The sequence below is a fragment of the Capsella rubella genome, unplaced genomic scaffold (assembly GCF_000375325.1).
Source record: "Capsella rubella cultivar Monte Gargano unplaced genomic scaffold, Caprub1_0 scaffold_1, whole genome shotgun sequence".
In the NCBI taxonomy this organism is placed as follows: domain Eukaryota; kingdom Viridiplantae; phylum Streptophyta; class Magnoliopsida; order Brassicales; family Brassicaceae; genus Capsella; species Capsella rubella.
In genome coordinates this window covers 11,536,941-11,558,631 of record NW_006238923.1, presented here as the reverse complement: position 1 = coordinate 11,558,631, position 21,691 = coordinate 11,536,941, and the positions used below count along the sequence as shown (strand labels likewise).

General features: G+C 33.1%; 4 protein-coding genes across 5 annotated transcripts; 3 read left to right on the top strand and 1 right to left on the bottom strand.

Annotated features, from left to right (window-relative positions):
* Nucleotides 1–1,411: 1,411 nt before the first annotated feature.
* LOC17899621 (polyadenylate-binding protein-interacting protein 11) lies at nt 1,412–3,708 on the top strand. The gene is made up of 10 exons (XM_006305110.2): nt 1,412–2,032; nt 2,275–2,382; nt 2,476–2,520; nt 2,607–2,679; nt 2,776–2,888; nt 2,985–3,044; nt 3,130–3,177; nt 3,265–3,333; nt 3,426–3,487; nt 3,577–3,708. The coding sequence occupies exons 1-10, from the start codon at nt 1,589–1,591 to the stop codon at nt 3,632–3,634; spliced, it is 1,080 nt and encodes a 359-aa protein (XP_006305172.1). The 5' UTR covers nt 1,412–1,588; the 3' UTR covers nt 3,635–3,708.
* A 2,937-nt stretch (nt 3,709–6,645) lies between these two features.
* Nucleotides 6,646–9,458, top strand: LOC17897714 (alcohol dehydrogenase-like 3). The gene is made up of 9 exons (XM_006304945.2): nt 6,646–6,798; nt 6,881–7,017; nt 7,120–7,169; nt 7,266–7,618; nt 8,026–8,108; nt 8,212–8,287; nt 8,675–8,736; nt 8,829–8,924; nt 9,028–9,458. Exons 1-9 carry the CDS (start codon nt 6,762–6,764, stop codon nt 9,316–9,318), a joined length of 1,185 nt encoding a protein of 394 aa, XP_006305007.1. The 5' UTR covers nt 6,646–6,761; the 3' UTR covers nt 9,319–9,458.
* A 4,038-nt stretch (nt 9,459–13,496) lies between these two features.
* Nucleotides 13,497–15,252, top strand: LOC17899246 (NAC domain-containing protein 12). Its single transcript, XM_006304610.2, has 3 exons — nt 13,497–13,749; nt 13,842–14,107; nt 14,470–15,252. The coding sequence occupies exons 1-3, from the start codon at nt 13,560–13,562 to the stop codon at nt 15,118–15,120; spliced, it is 1,107 nt and encodes a 368-aa protein (XP_006304672.1). The 5' UTR covers nt 13,497–13,559; the 3' UTR covers nt 15,121–15,252.
* Nucleotides 15,253–20,294: 5,042 nt separating this feature from the next.
* LOC17900347 (uncharacterized protein At3g28850) lies at nt 20,295–21,469 on the bottom strand. 2 transcript variants are annotated; one of them, XM_023790041.1, is made up of 2 exons: nt 21,151–21,469; nt 20,295–21,081 (listed from the first exon to the last, which is right to left on the bottom strand). In XM_023790041.1, exons 1-2 carry the CDS (start codon nt 21,371–21,373, stop codon nt 20,396–20,398), a joined length of 909 nt encoding a protein of 302 aa, XP_023645809.1. In that variant the 5' UTR covers nt 21,374–21,469; the 3' UTR covers nt 20,295–20,395. The 2 variants fall into 2 exon arrangements, with proteins under 2 accessions (XP_023645809.1, XP_006305359.1); XM_006305297.2 differs by having other exon boundaries at nt 20,295–21,469.
* Nucleotides 21,470–21,691: the final 222 nt, after the last annotated feature.

The following is a 21,691-nucleotide window of genomic DNA, read 5'->3' as shown; positions in this document are numbered from 1 at the left end:
CACAAGTGAAGTAACTCATTTCAAGTTTGGTTTTTCTCTCGATTAATCCTTACTTTGTATATTGTACTAGCAGTTGACCCTCACTCCGCGAAGGAGGTTTTATAATTTTGTTTTATTAATTTTTTATTCATATTGTGATATTTTATTATCTTTTCAATTTATTTTCAAAAAATATTATAATTATTTTCTCTTAAATTATTATCTTTCAATACTCAAATTTGGATTAAAAGCATTTGATTCATTTTATGAAATATTTTTTTTTTCTTTTTGATCATGTTATAAACTAATATTTCACTTTCAATTTTATTTTTCCTCTTTATAGTTTTATATATATAATTACATAAATGTTGTTTTATTCTACCATAAATTTAAAATTTACTTCCATTCTAAAACTCAATAACATATTTAAAATTTTAAACTATGATCAATTTAAAATGAAAATTAAATTATATTATTACCACTAATAAAAAATAAAGTATTGTTTTCTTATTTTAGCATTTCCTTTATTTTACATAATTTATTTTTATTTATATAAACTTTTTATTCAGTTTAATCCGGTTCTTTACTTAAGAAAAATAAAAACTTTTAAAAATATTATAAAAATACTATAAATTTTAATTTTTGAAAAAATTTTAAAATATTATAAATATTAAAACTTTTAAAAGCTGAAAATTATAATATTTAATTTAAGTTTTATAGAATATTTAAAATATTTAAAATATTTAAACTCTATAAAAGTATTATTAATATTTTTACTCTAAAAATATTTAAAATATAATAATATTGTACATAAATATGATTTAACGCGTTTCAGTTTTCATAAATATGATTATATATTTCTTACGGGTTGTCTATATTTAAAATATTTTACGGGTTAATTTAAAATATAATCTTTTTTACAACAAAATTAACCACGAATTGATCGGTTGACCACATATATCTATGAATCTAATTATAATATAAATTCATAAAGTTATACAAAATTAAATTGATATAAACATGTATAAAACTAGACTATATAAATTAACAACGAAAATGATCAACCAAACAAATATATTAAATTATGGTCTCGTAGTGTACCACGCGGTAAATCCTAATATTAGTATTAGAAGGTATAAATACAAAATGTACAATATAATTTTGAGTTCATAGTTCCTAGTTTTTTTTAGTCGAATAAAGAATAGACTAATAAAAGATACCAAACACTCCACTCTCTCTCCCCTCTCCGGTATGTCTAATTTCTACGTTATCCAATCGTACTCTTTTTTTCACCGCAGTAAACAAACCAAAATACACAAGTGAAGTAACTCAGTTTGGTTTCTCAACGAATCCTTACTTAATCACTCTAATCAAAATACCATTAATTATCACCGATCCTTTGATTAATCACTCTTTAATCCTCTCTTTATTTCTCTCTCTCTCCTTTCTCTTCTCCTTCTTCTTCTTCCTCAAGAGAGCATCTTATGCTGATTCCTCTCTTTCTCTTCATCAAATCCTAACCTCGATCGCCCGATTCCTTCACAATTTATCCATAAAAAAGTTTTGATTTTTATTTCTGGGTTTTTCTCTCTCTCTCTCTCTGATAATCATGGCGGTTGTTGAGACTGGAGCAGCTCCTGCTGCTGCTGATGCAGGAGGAGTCGTGATCCAGCCGCCGTCTTCACCACCTTCTTCAATGACAAGTCAAGATTCCGGCGTTACTTCCGATGATCAGAACCATCACTCTACGATCGATCAAGTTCTCCGGCACGATCAAGGTGATCTCTACAGCAAGATCGGGTCACACGTGGCGAGATCCGACGGCGTTGACGGTGCTGAGAGCTATAATCGTGATATGAGGGAGCTTCAGGAGCTTTTCTCTAAGCTCAATCCCATGGCTGAAGAGTTTGTTCCTCCGTCTCTGACTAAACAAGGAGGTAACGGAGGACTTAACGGTGGTTTGTTCACCTCTGCTGGTTCCTTCTTCCGTAACAATGGCTTTTCTGGTGCTGGAAATGGCGGCTACGGTAATGAAAACGGTGGTTTCAGACGGGTAAGAGACACACCTCACCGGTTTGTGTCTAAATTTGTGGGGTCTTGTCTGAATTGAGGTTTAATTTCACTTGAATTGTCTTAGGGTTTTTGTTAATTGATGATCTTTTCAGAGGATAAGACACAATTGGGAATGGTTTTGTGTTGTTTTGTTAAATCTAGGATTCATAGCTATGGATCATTAAAATAGAAAGATTTTACCATAATATGCGTTTTGATTGTGTGTGTGTGTGTGTGATGTAGAAGAAGAGCTTTGGTCAAGGAAAGAGAAGGATGAACGCTCGAACAAGCATGGCTCAGAGGGAAGATGTTATCCGTAGAACTGTCTATGTCTCTGATCTTGATCAACAGGTTTAAAAGCTTACACCTTTACTCTCTTCTATGAGTTTCCTTAAGACTTCTCCTTTTGACTCTTTCACTTTGTGTGTTTTTTGGGTGTTATAGGTCACTGAAGAGCAGCTTGCTGGTTTGTTTGTGAGCTGTGGACAGGTTGAAAATATCTTCTTGAAAGCTATCATTGATAAACTTCATCCTTTGTGCTTGCTTGTGTGTTTTATTGTGCTTAGTGTAAACAGGTTGTTGATTGCCGTATATGTGGTGACCCGAACTCAGTGCTTCGGTTTGCGTTTATCGAGTTCACTGATGAAGGTACTATTTCATTTCTTGTCTGTTTTTGGAGTATCATTAGTGGACAACAGTGGTTAAGTCTCTTGTGTTGGCAATTTGGTTTTGGTTTCTTTTCAGATGGTGCGATGACCGCTCTAAATTTATCGGGGACTATGTTAGGATTCTATCCTGTGAAAGTTCTGCCATCTAAAACAGCTATTGCACCGGTTAACCCGACATTTTTGCCCAGGGTGAGTTTTTCTTCTACTATGCCAAAGTCTCTGACGATTTTGTGACTTGACAAAATGATTTACTCCTCTCTCTTTTCTTTTTTGGTTTTATTGCAGACTGAAGATGAGCGTGAGATGTGTGCAAGAACTATCTACTGCACTAACATTGACAAGAAGGTGGCTCTCCCTTGAAACAGTTCTCTTCACTTACCCTTAACTGATGAAGTACCTCCCTTTCACATTTGTTAAAACTTGGTTACAGGTGACTCAATCTGATGTAAAGATCTTTTTCGAATCGTTCTGCGGAGAGGTGAACAAATCTTGTAGTTGCTAAACTGCAAAGTTGTTGTTTCTTGTTTTGTTCAATAGTGTACTAATTAGATGTTGTTTAATACAGGTTTACCGCCTGAGGCTTCTTGGAGATTATCAACACTCAACTCGTATTGCCTTTGTAGAGTTTGTAATGGTAATTGTCAAATTACACACACCCTCCACACGATTCTTGATTTCTTGTATCAAGTTCTGAGTATAATGAATCTTTTTTATATCTTTCCACAGGCTGAAAGCGCAATAGCTGCTCTCAACTGCAGTGGTGTTGTTCTTGGTTCTTTACCGATAAGGTCAGAAAAAACAAAACAGACCTTCGCTTTAGAATACACAGCAGCTAAAACAATTCGTTGTTGTGATTGGTTTTGTTTGGTTTCTACAGGGTGAGTCCTTCAAAGACGCCTGTTCGTCCAAGATCACCGAGGCATCCAATGCATTGATCTTAGCTTTACAGGGTTTTCACATACCTCGTGTCTCAATATATATATATATATGGCTGTCTCTTCTTAAAAAAGAACAGTACACACAGACATGTAAAGATGTTTGTCTGCATCTCTCATCTCTTGTTTTCGGAATGTAACTCTGGGATCTTGATGATGCTTCCTTCCTTCTTCTTCTTCCTCCGTTGCCTTTTTTTCCTTACCTGAGAATCTTTTGGGTAAAAAGTTACCTCTTAGAGAGTTTTTAAATTTATCCTTTTATGAGTAAAAAAATAGAGCATAAACACAGCACTTAAAAACACTCTTTATCAAAAACTTAACTTTTTGTTTTTACAGTTATTACAGTCAAAAGATTGATTTACGACAAAACTAAAAAGAGTTTGAGTTACATTTGATGTTCGAACACAAGCAGTTACGTTGAGTTGTGTTGGAGATCAGACAAGTCAATTAAGTACAGCTGTTCTGTTCACTTGTTTTATTGGTAAGTAACTTCTGAAAAAGTCAACTTTATGAAATTCCGAGAAATAAATAAATAATTAAATAAAAAAAAGTTTGGTGGTTTTCTGAAAATGGTGACGTTTATTACGATACAAAATGAGGTCTAGGTACATTACACTCAAGTGTTTGTGCATTTCGAGGTTTCTTTTTTACTGTCCTTTTATTTTTTATTTTTTATTTTTTTTAGGAAATTGTTAAAACAAGAATTTATATTTAATGAGAATTTTTATTTTCGAATATATACATCCAAATAGTATTATTGAGAATTTTTATTTTCGAGTATATACATCTAAATAGTAATATTGAGAATTTGAGATATGGTAGATTACAGTCAAATCAGACACAACCAAACGTTTTAAAGATGGTCCGATTCAAGTTCGAGTCATCCACCTACTACTACTCTATTAGTGTGCGACATGGCTAACAAAATATCCAAGCCACTCTTAGATCGTTTCGGTCCACACGGTGAAATGTCCAATTCCAGTTTTACGTTTTTTACCTTATGTTTTTGTCTTCCAGTATTAAAATCATTGTCTCATGAGTCATGGTCATATATAGTTTCGTTCATATTGGACTCAAATGAGCCAAGAAGTAGATAGATTATTTACAAAAAAAAACAAAAAGTAGATAGATTATTTACAAAAAAAAACAAATTAATGCGTTGTTCTAATACTAAAACGCATAATCTCTTGTTTTAGCTGCTGTGTATTCTAAAGCGAAGGTCTGTTTTGTTTTTTCTGCGTTTACTAAAACGTATCAAATTATGCGTTTTAGTATTAGAACAACGAGAGATTTTAAATACCGAAAAAAGAAAAAAAAATACCTCTTTATCTACTTTGTTTTTCTTTTCTTTGACATCATTTTAATTTTTCTTTCTAATATGTTTATATATCATTGTAAGCTGGATAGTAAAAAAAATATTATTATTAATTATAGGGGGAATTTCAAAAATACTCCTTTTCATATACCTCTTTTTAAAAATACCCCCTTTTCAAACTTTATCAAAAAAACCACTAAAAATATTGAAATTTATCCAAATATGTGTGTAAGCTTATAAATATATACACAAATTACCTTTATATGTGTATAAAATTTTATATACCTTTCATAAATAGCGTAAAAATAAATTATAAAAACCATATAAAAACCTTATAAAAACTGTATAAACCCTTTTAAAAACCATTTAAAAACCTTATAAAACTTATAAAAACGATTAAAAACTATTTAAAACATTTTTAAATATTTATATTGAATCTCCCAGTAGTAGTTATTATATAGAAGTACCTTATAAACTATATAAAACTTTATAATTTTTTATATTTAAATAGGGGTATTTTTGAAAATGGATAGATAAAGGGGGTATTTTTAAAAAGGGATACACCTAAAGGGGTATTTTTCAAAAATTCTCTTAATTATATCGAGAAAACTGTTTAGCGTATTAACGAATAAAAGAAAACTATTACCAACAAAAATGAATAAAAGGTTTTAACTGATCACTGTAGCTAACAAAAAAACTTAGAAATATTGTCTTATTCGTAAATCTAGTTACAGACATTGCGATATATATTCAAGCTTATGCTATAATTTCTCCAGAAGTTAAAATATACATTTATAAAGAAAACATCATTTAAAAAAAACACCATCATAATATCCACAGGTAAGATTACAAAAATCAGGAGCATGCATAACCAAGTCTTGGCTTCCTAGCTAACTCCCATAACCGACGCTCATATTAATTTGGCTGCTCATGTGGTTTAGTACTTAGAAAGATCCACGCAAAATGTGTTGCTCAATACTAACATAGACCTTTACTATATTCATTTCATTTTCCTAAATAAAGCAATTTACATCTTTTAATCGCTTTCATATGAAAGATTGTTTAAGTTCTATATATATATATATATATATATATAGATTTAACACTACAAATAGATTTCGAGTTTCTCGCAAATCCACCACATGTAAGACATCAAGTGTCTCACTCACACGCAGGGTTTATGGTTTAATTAAGCTATTGCCGAACACACATTACAACTCATCACTGGCTCAATTTCTAGTCACTTGTACCACCAGTTTTTGTCCATTGTATGATTGAATATGCCATTAAAAGCCATTTAATAGCAAGTAATGTAGTCCCCGCATAAAAAACCTACCACTTATTTTCTCCACCACTCATTACCAAATTTGTGATTTATTTTAAAATTTTTTAAAAAACTATACGAAAATAAATAAAAAATCATTGACGTTTGAAACAAAAAAATATTTGAAAACGATGTACATAATATTGACGTGACGCTGTCTTAAGAGATGATTCACAAATCTTATGTGAAGATGGTGAACAGTTTTAATTTCTGCATGAAATATATAAGTTAGTTAGTTGGAGCACAAATTTGAAAACTTATAAAAATTAAAAGATACCAATCTTATCGGTCTTTAACAAAAAGATCAGATTAAATGGTGATATCAATCTTATCAAACCCACCTCTCTCGGGATTATTGACTCGATTTTGGTTATATATACATGTGACTTCAACACCCTCACTATATTTAGACATATATAGATCTCTGTTTCTGTATAGAGAGCTACTAGGTTCATAAAAGACAAATCTAATTTAAAAAGAAAAAGAAGATGGCGGAGACTCAAGGGAAGGTCATCACTTGCAAAGGTAAGTAAATTGCTCACCATTCACCAATGATGATGATGCATATGATATATAGTATAATGATGAATTTATGTGATGCTTGTAGCTGCGGTAGCATGGGGACCAAAAGAGCCGCTTGTAATACAAGAAATATGCGTCGACCCTCCTCAGAAAATGGAAGTCCGGCTTCAAATCCTTTATTCCTCCATTTGCCACACCGATCTCGGATTTTGGAACGGCACGGTACTCATGCACATATATATTCAAATCAATACAAATCATGCATGCTTTCTTGATTAACATTGTAATCTAATCAAGAAACCCTTTTTTGTGTGTGTAAAAAAGAACGAAGCTGAAAGAGCATTTCCAAGGATTCTTGGCCATGAAGCTGTCGGGTATGTATATATATCGCGATATCTAAATTCTTTACAAGAAAGAACTATACCCTTTACGCTAACTAAACATGTTTTTTATGGATATGTTGATCATAGGATTGTGGAGAGTGTAGGGGAAGGAGTAAAAGATGTGAAAGAAGGAGACTATGTGATTCCGGCTTTTAATGGAGAATGTGGTGAATGTAGAGTGTGTACGAAAGAAGAGAGCAATCTCTGTGAGAAATATCAGGTGGATCCAATGAAGAGAGTGATGGTGAGTGATGGAGGGACGAGATTCTCAACCACCACAACCAAGGACGGTGGTTCGAGCAAGAGCCAACGCATTTATCACTTCCTTAACACTTCCACCTTCACTGAATACACTGTCTTGGACTCCGCATGCGTCGTCAAGATTGATCCTAATGCTCCTCTCAAGCAAATGAGCCTCTTGAGCTGTGGTGTCTCCACTGGTTAGTTACTTAATAACTCGTATATAGGAATTTGATTCATTGATTTGTGTCCATATGGTCTTGACCAAACTGAGGAATCTTGGGTATCTAGATTTATCTAGTGAGTTTTGAGATTAGCTAAGCTAGGGAACAGAGGAGAAGATAGGGACCTATCAATTGGACTGCCTTGGTTTGGAAAACACCATTTATTTCTCGTTTGCAAACGCAGTTATTTCTCTTTGTCTCTTTTTGAGTAAATTTGGATTTATATGTTACTTACTGTCGTGGTCCGTTGACAACCTCTAGTATACATTTTAAGGTTTTTTTATATATATTTTTACGTGAAAACAAAGAAAAATAAAATTAAGAAACGTGAATTCACATGATATTGTTTGCATGTAATAAAAAACTTGGTAAAACATTCATAGGGGTGGGAGCAGCTTGGAACTCTGCAAATGTGAAGGAAGGAACAACAACTGCTGTCTTTGGATTGGGTTCTGTTGGACTCGCTGTAAGATTATATCTTGTTTAAAGTGATTTTTATTTATATATTACACGAAGTGAAAATGACAAATATATATATATATATATATATATATATATCTCATGAATAGGTGGCTGAAGGTGCAAGAGCAAGAGGGGCTTCTAGGATCATTGGTGTTGATGCTAATGCTTCCAAATTTGAGAAAAGTAATGTTTCTTTTTATAAAACACCAGCATACTATTACTATATATATCGTTCTACATAGTGTTTTGTTTCTTACCATCTTATATTTAGGTTTTGCTCCTCTTTTTTCCTTTATATGAATCAAATTTGATGTCATCTTTTGTGATTTGATTTTGATTCCTAATTCGATTTTTCAACTGAATACATTAATAATTAGTTAGAGAAATATTAGTTTACAGAGATTAAAAACTTGAGCGTTATGTATGGTTTTGTCTTATCTATATCGCGCAAATTGATATTAAACGTTGATATGTAGTCTAAATCGGGTTATTAATGATATGCTACATGATTAAATAGACAAATCTATTTAACCATTACCATATAACTGACCAATTATACGAGTATTGCAGGTAAACTAATGGGAGTAACAGACTTCGTAAACCCTAAGGACTTAACTAAACCAGTTCATCAGGTACTCTACCAACTTTATAACACAAATATATAATCAATAATCATAACATTAACTTAGTATTAATAAATTCTAATTCACAAATGAATAAAAAGATGATACGAGAGATAACGGGAGGAGGTGTGGACTATAGCTTCGAATGCACAGGAAACGTTGATGTTCTTCGTGAAGCCTTTTTATCCACTCACGTCGTAAGTCCTTGAAAACAACAATGTGAATTGATATTTTTCTTGACCTAGCTAGAGTTATATTTTGTTACTCGACAAACAAGAAATTGTATTTTGCAAATGATAGGGTTGGGGATCGACGGTGCTCGTAGGGATATATCCGACGCCAAGAACATTGCCTCTTCACCCGATGGAGCTTTTCGAAGGCCGTAAAATCACCGGTTCGGTTTTTGGTGGCTTCAAACCAAAATCTCAACTTCCAAATTTTGCTCAACAATGCATGAAAGGTGTAGTGAAATTGGAACCTTTTATTACGAATGAGCTTCCATTTGAGAAGATCAACGATGCGTTTCAGCTGCTTCGTGATGGGAAGTCTCTTCGATGTATTCTCCAAATCGCTAAATTTCTAAAGAGATGATGATGATATGATCTATCTATACACATTCCTATGTATAGAGAGTACTATTCTCATTCTACAAACACTTATATGTATTGCATTATGTATCCATTATTATATATCTTACCTATATGCATGGCTCTAAAATTGCTTGATATGTATTTAAACTATTCAAATACGTGCATAATTTGTAATTCAAAATATAAGTGCATTAGTTTAAGTGGATAGTTACGTCAGTATGAGCATGGGTTTACATGACAATAGGCTTTTGGTCGGAATTGCTTGACATGCAAACTTCACTATGCTTCACCAACACTTAATTATGAACTATTGACTATGTCTTATTAATTAATTAACTAAGCACTAACTAGTTAATCTGCTAAATTGTTTTTTTTTTTTGATGGGATATATAGTTTAGTACTCCACAAACGCCTAACAACTCACAACATATGCAACTATAACCATAAATTTCATCGCATTCAAATGTTACTCTCCAAACTCCCCCACAAGCACTCGTCTATCCACTCATGCCGTAAGTCATTAAATAATGATGTTATGAATTTGAGATCAAAGAGTTAGTTTGTTGTACTTGATCATCAACAATTTAACTTAGTTACTTGAGAAAGTAAATGATAAAATTGATGATAGGGTTGTGAATTGATGGTGCTTGTGGTGATATTGCATTGTCATGCAATGGATTTGAGCTTGTATGTTAAGAATGTAAATATTTCAATAAAAATGAAAACTGTGTATATAGTAAAAAATATCCGTATAACCACTTCATGTTGCGGCTACATTTTAATATTCGTGGCTATAAGGTTATTTAGCCGAAAAAAACCACAAATTATTTAATCTACGACGCTATAGCCATGAATATTAAGACGCAACTGCGAAAATTCAAGTGACTATAGAGATTATTTTTACTACGTAAATAAATTTATTATATTGTCGTATGGCGAAAAATTAAAAACATGAAAGCAAAGACAATCAATCTATCGACTCGAAGCTAGTATTAAAGCTACTGGTGTCAAATGAAGTGGTAAAAACGATATTGAAGTTCTTCAAAATTGAGCTACAAAGGAAGAGTTACAATGTATATTGTAACGATTGCAAAAAAAAAGAAATCCCTAGTAATGCGAAGCCTTGCAATGGAGCTTTTCGACAGTCGTACAAGGCCGGTTCTGTTTTCGGCGGCTTTAAGTCCAAAATCTCAGCTTCCAAATTTCTCCCAACAATGCATGAAAGGGGTCTGAATTTTCTCTGGTTTGCATGATATGTGTGTGTATTTGAACTATTCATATAACTAATTCAAATAAAACAAAAAAAAGTGGATAATTACGTCACTATGAGCATGGATTTACATGACAAAATACTATCTTCTGTCGGAATTGCTTGACATGCAAACTTTGTTGTGCTTCATCAACCAATGTAGTTTCACTTAATTATTAACTATTGACTATGGCTATTTGATTAAGCACTAATTATTTAAATCATTCAAAACGTTATGTGATCGAATAGTATTATAGTCCGCCAAACCACTCACTACACCATACGCAACTATAACCAAAATCTCATTTAAATGACTTTAATTGGATTTTACAACCAATTAAATTATAAGTGCAGATTATTCACCTCGTTCAATTTCTCTCTTCTATCTCACAAAACCATACATTTGAAAGTGCAGAATCAAAATGGCGAAACCAAGAATGAAAATCCAACCAATCTTCACATTGGCTCTCCAGTTTCGTCCCTTTGTCACAGCCGTCTTTGTTCATAGTGATTTCTAATGATGTGAGCTCTATCTTCCTCTAGCAAAGATCAACTTTGGAGCACCTTCAACAATTGACTTACTTCCATGTTACGATTTAGTTACCAAGTTACTATATTCAAGACAAAGGCATAAGTGTTACTAAGAATAGCCTAAATCTTCCAAGCAACGATCTAAATACATTCCGACTTTAATGTAAAACTTTAAATCTTAATTTGTTTGTTTTTTTTTTCTTCTTTTCTCTGTATTGTGATGTAACGATATAACGAAAATGTGAATTACTTTTGGTTCCAAACTAAATTTAATACTAACTTACTACATGTGAATCATGGGACATGATTTACCAAAAGGGTGTGACCCAAATTAATTGACGAATCAATATTAGTATGGGAACAAATTACGAGGTGAAACTTCATATTCAACTCAATTAAAAATCAGAATAAAGAAATGAAAAAAGTGAAATATTGGGAGGGGGGTCAAATGTGGTTAATCATCATTATATGGTATTAGTTAATCCATCAATTTTGTACCCAAAAAAGCATGATTAAGCATAGAATTTAGAGAAATAAAAACATCATTATTAATGTTGAAACACAAAGATCCCATCAACAGACAAATGATAAAAACACAGTACTTGTAGGGTAACAACAACTTTAATATTCAATTATATAATAAGAAAACGATTAAAATGCCATTTGCTCCGGCCTCTATTTTTGTAAATAATTATTAGATTATTAGATTATACACATATTTTATGTTAATATGTTGAACATATATATACATTTTGCATAAATAATTATTATTAATTAAAATTATTGTGTTATGTGTACATAATCCAACCATCACCTTTTTAGTTGGGAGTGGATACTCCAACCTGTCACTCCCACTTCTCTCTATTTCTTTCTTCTTTGATCTGATATTTCAATTTCCAAAGTCATCAGTTATGTCATACATCAGGAAAAAAAATTAGTGTAATTGTTCAAAATTATCAGAACATTCAGACGTTTAAACTAAAAAGTTCTGAATCGAGACTCATACATCTTTCTAGACACGAACCAACTTTTAATACTTTTTAAATGTTCTAGTTTTCATTAGATCTTATAATTTTTTGAATTTTTTCCAAAAATTCATTTCCAATCGAACTTATCCGGTAATAAGCAGACCTTATTGCTCGTTATCATAGACCATTAAAGGTTCTAACTCTATAGAAGTCCCGGCCCCTTACCCTCAAATATTTTTTTAGTAATCCACAACCTAAGAAGTAAGAATCAGTACTACAATATAACTAAAACACTTACTATGTAAAACTGTATGAAAATTTAATCAAGTGGTTGACTATTTCCTGATTAAGGTGAATTAGCTAGACTGAAATATACATGCATTACATGGGAACCCGGCAGCTGAAATGAAGGTGGAGTGTCACACTTTGTGAATGAAACATGTCCCCTCCATCTCCTCCCCTTGTTCTAATTTATTTGACTTCATCATGTTTTTGTCACTCAGTTACACCCATAACTACATACTACTAAACATCGAGGGTTCTTTTTCTTATACCCATCATGTTACACACATACGAAAAAAATCATATGAGTTTCATACTTTCATTTCATTTACTTTTTTTTTTTTTTTTTTAAATGAACATTGATTTAACGTTAACCGATAAGAAAACATACTACACGAAATAAATGGTCAAAATAATACACATATATATATATTGCATATAAAGTTAAAACTTCATTTAAAAAGCAAATGTATTTCTGAAGCATCATTTAAAATGAAATTGAAAGAAATAAAACTATGTGACTAATTGTCATAAGATAGTATAAACAAAATGATAAGTTTTAAAATAAGTTAGTGATGTATTTTTGATAGAACATTGGAAAGGATCGAGCATACCAAAAACATGCAAAAATTTTAGATAACTAACTAACAAGGTAGACCATGAAACGACAATCATATTTTATTTTTAATGTAGCTTTTTGTTTTAGAAGACAATATACATTTTGTTTTCTTTACATAAGAGTCTAAAATTTTATACTACTATTAAGACCAAAAACACACAAGAAATTCAAACTATATAATAAGTATATGACAAGAAAAACAAAGATTTATCCCCCACTAAACCCTTTTATTTACGTTAGTATTTTTTCCTTTTTATACACTAACACATGACATGACACAACACGTCAAAAAAAATATGTTTTACGTCACAATTATCGTATGATCAAATTCGATTTAAACAAAGAACATATGTTACAACTAAATTATAAATTAAACTCCATAAAGACACTTTAACACATGATAATTTTCCAACTTCTTTATTTAAAAAATAATAATTTTCCCCTTTTAGGGGGGATGTGTCTTTGAGTCCCACCACCATTATAAATGTATCTCATCGCTAGCTTTCTTGTTCCTAAGTTGTAACCATTTTCACTTGTAATCATACAACTTTCTCTAGTACTCTTCTTGAGAGCAAAGAACACCAAAAAGAAAGATGATGACGGATAATAAGGTAAACTTGTCGATTAATGGACAATCCAAAGTGCCTCCAGGTTTCAGATTCCATCCCACCGAAGAAGAACTTCTCCATTACTATCTTCGTAAGAAAGTTAACTCTCAAAAGATCGATCTTGATGTGATTCGTGAAGTTGATCTCAACAAGCTTGAGCCTTGGGACATTCAAGGTTTTTTTATACAATAAACCCTACCTAAGTTCTTTCCCTCTCTCTTTCTTTGTTCTTCATTTTGAACCACTTGTGTGGTATGCCAAATGCAGAGGAATGTAGAATTGGTTCGACACCGCAAAACGACTGGTACTTCTTTAGCCACAAGGACAAGAAGTATCCAACCGGGACAAGGACAAACCGGGCAACAGTTGCTGGATTCTGGAAAGCTACCGGACGTGACAAGATCATATGCAGTTGTGTCCGAAGGATTGGACTGAGGAAGACACTAGTGTTCTACAAAGGTAGAGCTCCTCATGGTCAGAAATCGGATTGGATCATGCATGAGTATCGCCTCGACGATACTCCAATGACTAATGTAAGTATATATACATAGCTATCATCATTACTCATTTCATGCTATAATAGGTTTTGGTTCATGGCACTAGAGCTGTCTTTTAGCATGTGCAATTAAAGTTATCCAACATGTTCCTGATTTGAAAGATAATAATTCTTAAGAAAGTTATATATATGCATTAAGTATATATCTTATATCTTTCTTATTTAGTTTAATAAAAAGTTTGTAAAAGGCATAAGCTACTTGTTAAAGAATGTTTGGTTCATAAAGAAAAAAAAAAGGGTATTAATATTATTATCCGAAAGAAAACAAAACAATGGTTTCATTTACATGCATGCGTCAAGAAGACTTCATCATCTCTTACAATGTTTTATCATTATCAGGGCTACTCTGATGTTCTAACCGAAGATCCAATGAGCTATAACGAAGAAGGTTGGGTGGTATGTCGAGTTTTCAGGAAGAAGAACTATCAAAAGATCGACGATTGTCCTAAAATCACTCTATCTTCTTCACCCGACAACACCGAGGAAGAGAAGAGGCCCACCACCTTTCACAACACTCAAAACGGCACTGTTTTAGACCATGTTCTTCTTTGCATGAACCGTACCGGTTCTAACGTTTGCATGCCCGAGAGCCAAACGACTACTAAACCTCAACTTCAAGACGATGTCTTGTTCATGCAACTCCCAAGTCTTGAAACACCCAAATCTGAAAGCCCGGTCGACCAAAGTATCATGACTACTCTAAACCAACTCGATCCTTCTCCGGTTCTAGAGAAGATAACCGGCAGACCGGTTTGCAGTAATTGGGCTAGTCTTGACCGGCTTGTGGCTTGGCAACTGAACAATGGTCATCATACGTGTGACCGTAAGAGTTTTGATGAAGAAGAAGCAGAAGGAGATGGTGATACTATGATGCAGCGATGGGATCTTCATTGGAATAATGATAATGATAATGTTGATTTTTGGAGTAGTTTCACGGAGTCATCTTCGTCTCCTTCTTCTTTAGACCCTCTTCTTCATTTATCTGTATGATTGTATATACAAAATACACACACACAGAAAATATTAAAGTATATATATTACTTTCATATTAAAATATAAAGTCTGTTATAAGAAAAAAAGTCGCATGTTGTCTTGGTTTGGGGTTTAACATACGTTTATGATAGAGAGGACTACACTTTGAAATATTATCATCTTAAACTTTCCAAATTAAAGGAAGATATATATTATCATAACTTTGTGAGTGTATTTGGTGAATGGCTCGTTCTTCGACATGCTCTTAGAATCTGTCTTCCTGTCAACAAAACAGTTATGAAAGCTTTTAGGAGGGCAAAAATAGGTTAGTCCTATATAGGAACAACGTGCGTGGTTTTGTTAAAGGCTAGAGATGATATGTGTGAAGTGTGATGTGTCAAGTATATTATTTGCCCCAAAAGAGTGTTTCTCGGACATGGTTGGAATCATTTTGAAAGTGGGAAGAATAGTGATATAATTATGGAGAGGATTGGAGGAAGAATTTTTGGTTGAGTGATCGATGAAACTTCGTCATCCTCGATTGAGAATATAATTTGATAATCGCACGCATATATGTTAGAGATTTTTTAAGTAGGAATAAACATTGACAAATTCAAGTTTAGGTAAAAAAACCGATCATCTATTCAAATTTAGGTAGAAAAAAGCATCCGACAAATTGTTTGGATTGATTTTGACCGTTTTTCCCGATTTGGTTTCTTTATTTTTTCCGTTTGAGATAGTTATTATATATCTAACATAGATCAAGGACTCCCGGGTTTCAGATCTAACGGACTTTCATTATAACGCTTCATTAAAGTGTAAATATGATACAAGTTTAACTTAAATACTAAGAGTTACACCATATAGATAACGACAACTAAACCAGTTCTATATACACTCTAATACCGGGTTAACATTTTTTGGGTCATGTCAAACGTAATGTGCTTTTCATGGTAAGATCGGACTACGTACATTGTGTAGTTCATTCGATAAAATGTGGTTTTTGCATATTTGTCACATATGTCTTTCAAATGCATTGCCAAATTTGTGGTAGCTTAAATAGCCTACTGGCCAAAACGATCATTGTATTGATTGTAGCTTTGTTTTTGAAGCAAAGCAAACGTCGAACTATTTTATTTATTAGAAGTTATGTATATATGTGTATATCCATTTAATTGATTCATACATACTAAACATAAGATAATAATAAAACAAAACAAAGGTCACATATAACACGGGAATATTATCAGGATAAAGTATCATTATTATTTTGACGTATGATAAATGAAGTGATATTTATTTTGACTTACTTACATCTAAGTAATTAAAGTGTACCAAATAATTAACGACATCATTATAAGATTCTCGTTTCGTTATTATTAAATTCGACTTTTGTGTGTTATAGCTTTTGCGTTTTCATTGAAATTTCCTAATTTCTTATGCATTTGTTATCTAATTAGCTTTTTTGGTTTATCTCTTTTTCATAACAAAATGAACCTATGGGGAAGTTGGGAACCCATTAGATATGATCACAGATGGTAAGTCATATCTCATAATTACCCAAAAAAATAGTTGTTACATGGTTTTCAAACTTTATGATCAGGACTAGCCTAATATACTTAGAAGAAGACCTATATATATGCCTACATATTTGTGAAAACAGTCACAAATTTTTGGGTTATGCCGACAGATATTGACCACATATCTTGGTGACATCTGACGAATATTTTAACCAGTATAAACTAATATTCTTAGAAATACGAAATTCATTTTCTTATAAAAAGTTTCGTAGACTGATAAATAATATATATTTTAAAATATATATATTGTTCGTTGAAGTCTATTTTTTCTAATATAACTAGATGTTAACCAATTTGACATCAATGAATACAACTTAAGGTCATAATTCTAAAAAAAAAAAGATTAATTCATTATTCGGTCAACCACTCCATTACATCATCTCGACGAGTTAAATAAATTTACCATCTTGAAGGTGAAATATCAAGCAATGATTTTTCCAAAATTTAAGAGAATTTTTATTTTATGTACTAATTATGTTTTGTTAAATATTTTGATATTTTAATATTAAGTAAGATATAAATTTGATATGGTACACATATTTTGTTGATATGATATTTTTAACCCTTATTTATTAAGATGTAGTGCTTAAAAATTGTTATTATGATTTTTTGAACGTTGGTAAAATAAATACAAAAAGCTGACGTGGAAGATGAATGTACATATATTTTCTCTTGAAATACATACGTATCAAAAAGGACTTTTTGTACAATCAAATTCAAGAGGCAAATGATAGATGTGTACTTCACATCTAACGTGGAAAAATCTCCCCATTGCGCATACCAAGTATTCTTCAAGATGCCTCTTTAAAATTCGTTGCATATTGTCATTTGATGAAATATTATCCACTCTAATTGTGAATCCTCTATTTTCTAGTCCCCAAAAGTTTTTGACTATTATGGCATGTATGTGGAGGTAGAAATGCACATAATGATAAGATTTTCATGTTCACTTTCATCCATTATCAATAGTGTGTAGTCAAACACATGTAAGATACCTCTGTTGTGAGTACTCTCCAAAGATCAGTTGTTAAATAAATTCTACCAGGAATTTCATCTTAAATCTTTCTAAGTTTTTGTATCTCATTCTCATATATCTTTAATTAATTAGATGATGCTGTATTTATAGTCCAAAATTCTATATCATAATTGACATAAAGAAAAACAATTTTTTTTACCAAAAAATAACAAGGTAAATCATGCTCTATAATCGCCAATCCAATAATTTCTCATAACATCATTACGTCTAGCTTCCTATTTCTACATAGACTGCTTCCCAGATTCTTTGATCAAACTCGCATGTGACGCAACAACATAGTGGTACCACTTCTGTGTAGATCTACAAAACAAGAATGCTCACAATGGTTGCATCTCACATTATTCATACCATTAGGCTATTTATCTTCAACAATTTTAAAACTTTTCTGACACTATGAATGTTTACGTTGACTTCTTTTTTTGTACTCAGTTGTACTTACTAGTGAGAATCATCTTCACCATGCACCTCAACAAGATCCTCAACTTGATTCACATCATCCTCATCCCCAATCATATAATCATCATCAACACGGTTTAGAGTATCCTCGTTATCCATCTACGGTTACATCCATATGAGATTTTTGAATACATCTATGAAGCCAGTACTAACCACACTCTCGAAAGCCATTACAAGACAGATTCTAACCACACTTTTTGAACAAAATCAATCAACCGCACTATCTAAAGCCACATTACACTAAACTCGCAAAAAAAAAAAAAATTCATTGGCAACATGCAAATGCAGAAGGGTCTCTCTTTCTCAAAATGAGTAAATGGGTCTCATAATCACAAATGGATCACGCTCACCTGATTTTGATTTGAAAGGAATTGGAGAGATTGAATGAAAACATCGACTGTAGCGATGACGGGCTGACGGGAAGGAGAATGACGATTGACTAGGAGAAAGCTAATGACGAAGGGGACTATTTAGAGGAGTAGAGAGAAGAAGAGGATGAGAGGTTGAGAGTGAAGACGGAAGAAGAAGAAGATTCAGAGGACTAGAGCTTTGAGGAGAAGGAGAGGATGAGAGATTGAGAGTGAGTTTTAGCCGCTTAGGTTTTTAGTTTATGCTTGAATTTTTCTCCGAATCGATTTTAACCTAGCTTTTCAAGTGTTATCGGCGGCCCAATGTCCATATTGTCCAACCCGTTTTGTTTGAAAAGTCAACCAAAACCATTTAAACCCTTTCTAAATATGAATTTGTCCATGACCAATCCATAATAAATTTGACATGGACGGGCCATGGACAACCTATCCAATTTAACAGCTCTAAAAAAGGGGTTCTCCAAAACTTTTAGCCAATGCGTCAATGCTCAAGACTTCCTATTATCATCATTGTTACTTTGTTAAATCGTTAGATTTTCTTACTTTAGTTTAAATTGTTACGTATAGCCAAATGCTCATGGCTTCCTTTCATCTTCATTACTTTGTAACTCATGTTTTGCTCCTTACAGTGTGTTACTTGTCTCTTTCACATTCACAAGCAACATTATAAGTCAACCATTCACACTCTCAAACAACACGCATCAACCAATAATCTTACCATTCATAATTCTTTATTCAATCAATAATCTCACCATTACTACGTTATTGACTAGATAACTTATTCAAGTTCACCCAATATCAATCTGGCTACACCCGACGGCTAGATCTTTACTCGAAGTCTCATCGGATTTGATCATACTCGAACCAAATTCATGCTACATGAGATTTGTTTTTCATGCTTTAATAACTTTTATACACTGTCCTAATAATCTGTCTAAAACACTTAAATCATTAGAAAGCTTTTACAAAAAACATTTACCCTTGTTCGATCATCTCATTTAAGATCCTATATATATCATCTTATCATAGCACATAGGTCACATGGATGTTTCACAATTGTTCAATAATTATTAAACACATATATAAGTTAAGTCAATCCAAAATTTATCGAAGCTAACTTTCTTGTGGTTTCTATATGCTTCTTGTATTAAATTAAACAGATATATATGTAAGGAAATACAACGCTAAACAATCATTAGACAATCAATTAGCTATTTTGTACAAGTATCAAATTAAAAACTCAAGTAGTTAGTTAAAGCTCTTTAACCAAAACAGCCGAATGAAAGAAACTCATATAATGAAGTTAACAAAGCATTAAGCATATAATAAAGTTTAAAACGAATCAAGAAATTTTTCAACCAAATCGATAACAGTTTTGGTCCAATTTGCATATTTTGACTAATTAACCTGAGGCAATCATCACTGATCAAACATAAAACTCATACAAACCACAAAATCTGCATAAAAACATTCGAGCCCTACAGTTCTTTTTTACTTTAAACTATGTAAGGATCTAGTAAGACATAGCAAGTCACTTTGGTGTAGTTCTGTTTCATTTGGATTTCAGTAGCCATCACTTGTTTCTGGCTATAATGAGTTCGCAGACCAGAGAGACTATAACGTGATATTGGTTCATAACTCCAAGTCTACAGAGCCATGGCAATCTAATGTGACCAAACTCCGGATCAAGATGATTATAAAAGAGGCTTTGTATTTGATGTAATGTAATGTTGTAACTAAGACAAGTATCCCTCTACCAAGAATCAAGATCATTACCTTTACTATCAAAAGCACAGAGACTTTATCTTACAGTATGTTTAATTCCATTATTATTACTACTGAGTGTATTGTTATTAGCTGCAAATGGGACAACGAACAAGACCATTCTCATTACACTCCATACACTTCACTACTACAGCTTCACTTCCCCATCCTTCCACCACTTTACAGCTCCCATTACACTCCGAACACGGCAAAAACGCTAACCCGCCGCAGCCGTCGCAACCGCCTCCGCACCGGTCTTTCTTCCTCGGGATCCCGCTAAGCAAATCACCAAGCAAACCTTCTTCAACCAAACTCATCACTTCCTCTTCTCCACCAATGTACTTCCCTTTCACAAAAACCCTCGGCGGCAACACCACCGCCGCCGTTGAATCACCGCCGTTTCTTTCTCCGGCCATGAGATTCGAAAGCTCTTCTCTGAATCCCTTATCCATAGACAAATCTCTCTCACAAACCACAACACCAAAACTCTCAATCGCAGCTCTCACGGCGTTACACGCCTCAAACGTACGCCGGACACCGCGCAACGACGTCGTGTAAATCACTACACGATCCTCTCCGCCGCCGCGTAGTCTCTCAGATTCCTCCGCTAATTTCGGATCTAACGGTTTCAAAACCTCCTTCTTCAACAGATTCGAATCCCTAGGGCTTTTCAAATTAGGATCGGAGTTCTCTTTATTCACAATCACACCACCACCGGAGACATTACATTTCGCCGGAATAGGAGAGAATCGGCAAGTATCGCCGCCGTCGAGACCTGACATTAGCTCCCAGAAATTAATAACCTCCGTCGGCTCAGACTTAACAACAACCATCGTATCCTTACCGTTTATAGTAAATCTCTCAGGCGGAGTCATCGGAGATACCGCGGAGGTTACGGAGGAGGAAGGAGGAGACGGAGGAAGAGGATGTGAAGAGTCGAGATTGAGAAGACCATAAGTGGTTGAAGTTAGCTTAACGAAATGGTGAGTTAAGCTAGAGGCGGTGAGGTGAGACGAGAAGCTTTCATCGGTCGGATTAAGGAGATTTGAAGAGACGCAACCACCCATCGCCGGAGATCTCAACGTCGGAGAAAATAAGAAAGGGACGGAGATTGAGTGAAAGAGACGGTGAAGTAGACAAAATAAACAAAAACTGCTAATTAGATAAAACTTTTTTATAAGAATACAAAAACAGATTTATAAAGTTGGGAATGGGAAGCGTGACAATGCACGTGGCCTTTTTTGTTGTCATTTTAATGTCTATATTATTCGTTGAATGATATAATTTTTATTTTTTTGAAGATATTTTTGTTTGATTAATACAAAGCTAATTCGTTGAATTAGGATTGAAATCTGAATCAATTAATTTGGTTGGAGTAAGAGAAC

Coding starts and splice junctions, on each gene's coding strand:
- LOC17899621 (XM_006305110.2), top strand. CDS start 1,589: ATGGCGGTTGTTGAGACTGGAGCAGCTCCTGCTGCTGCTGATGCAGGA. Junction 2,521..2,606: donor TGTTTGTGAGCTGTGGACAG/GTTGAAAATATC, acceptor TAGTGTAAACAG/GTTGTTGATTGCCGTATATG. Junction 3,334..3,425: donor CCTTTGTAGAGTTTGTAATG/GTAATTGTCAAA, acceptor ATCTTTCCACAG/GCTGAAAGCGCAATAGCTGC.
- LOC17897714 (XM_006304945.2), top strand. CDS start 6,762: ATGGCGGAGACTCAAGGGAAGGTCATCACTTGCAAAG. Junction 8,288..8,674: donor TGCTTCCAAATTTGAGAAAA/GTAATGTTTCTT, acceptor CGAGTATTGCAG/GTAAACTAATGGGAGTAACA. Junction 8,737..8,828: donor TAACTAAACCAGTTCATCAG/GTACTCTACCAA, acceptor ATGAATAAAAAG/ATGATACGAGAGATAACGGG.
- LOC17899246 (XM_006304610.2), top strand. CDS start 13,560: ATGATGACGGATAATAAGGTAAACTTGTCGATTAATGGACAATCCAAA. Junction 13,750..13,841: donor TGAGCCTTGGGACATTCAAG/GTTTTTTTATAC, acceptor TGCCAAATGCAG/AGGAATGTAGAATTGGTTCG. Junction 14,108..14,469: donor ACGATACTCCAATGACTAAT/GTAAGTATATAT, acceptor TATCATTATCAG/GGCTACTCTGATGTTCTAAC.
- LOC17900347 (XM_006305297.2), bottom strand. CDS start 21,373: ATGGGTGGTTGCGTCTCTTCAAATCTCCTTAATCCGACCGATGAAAGC.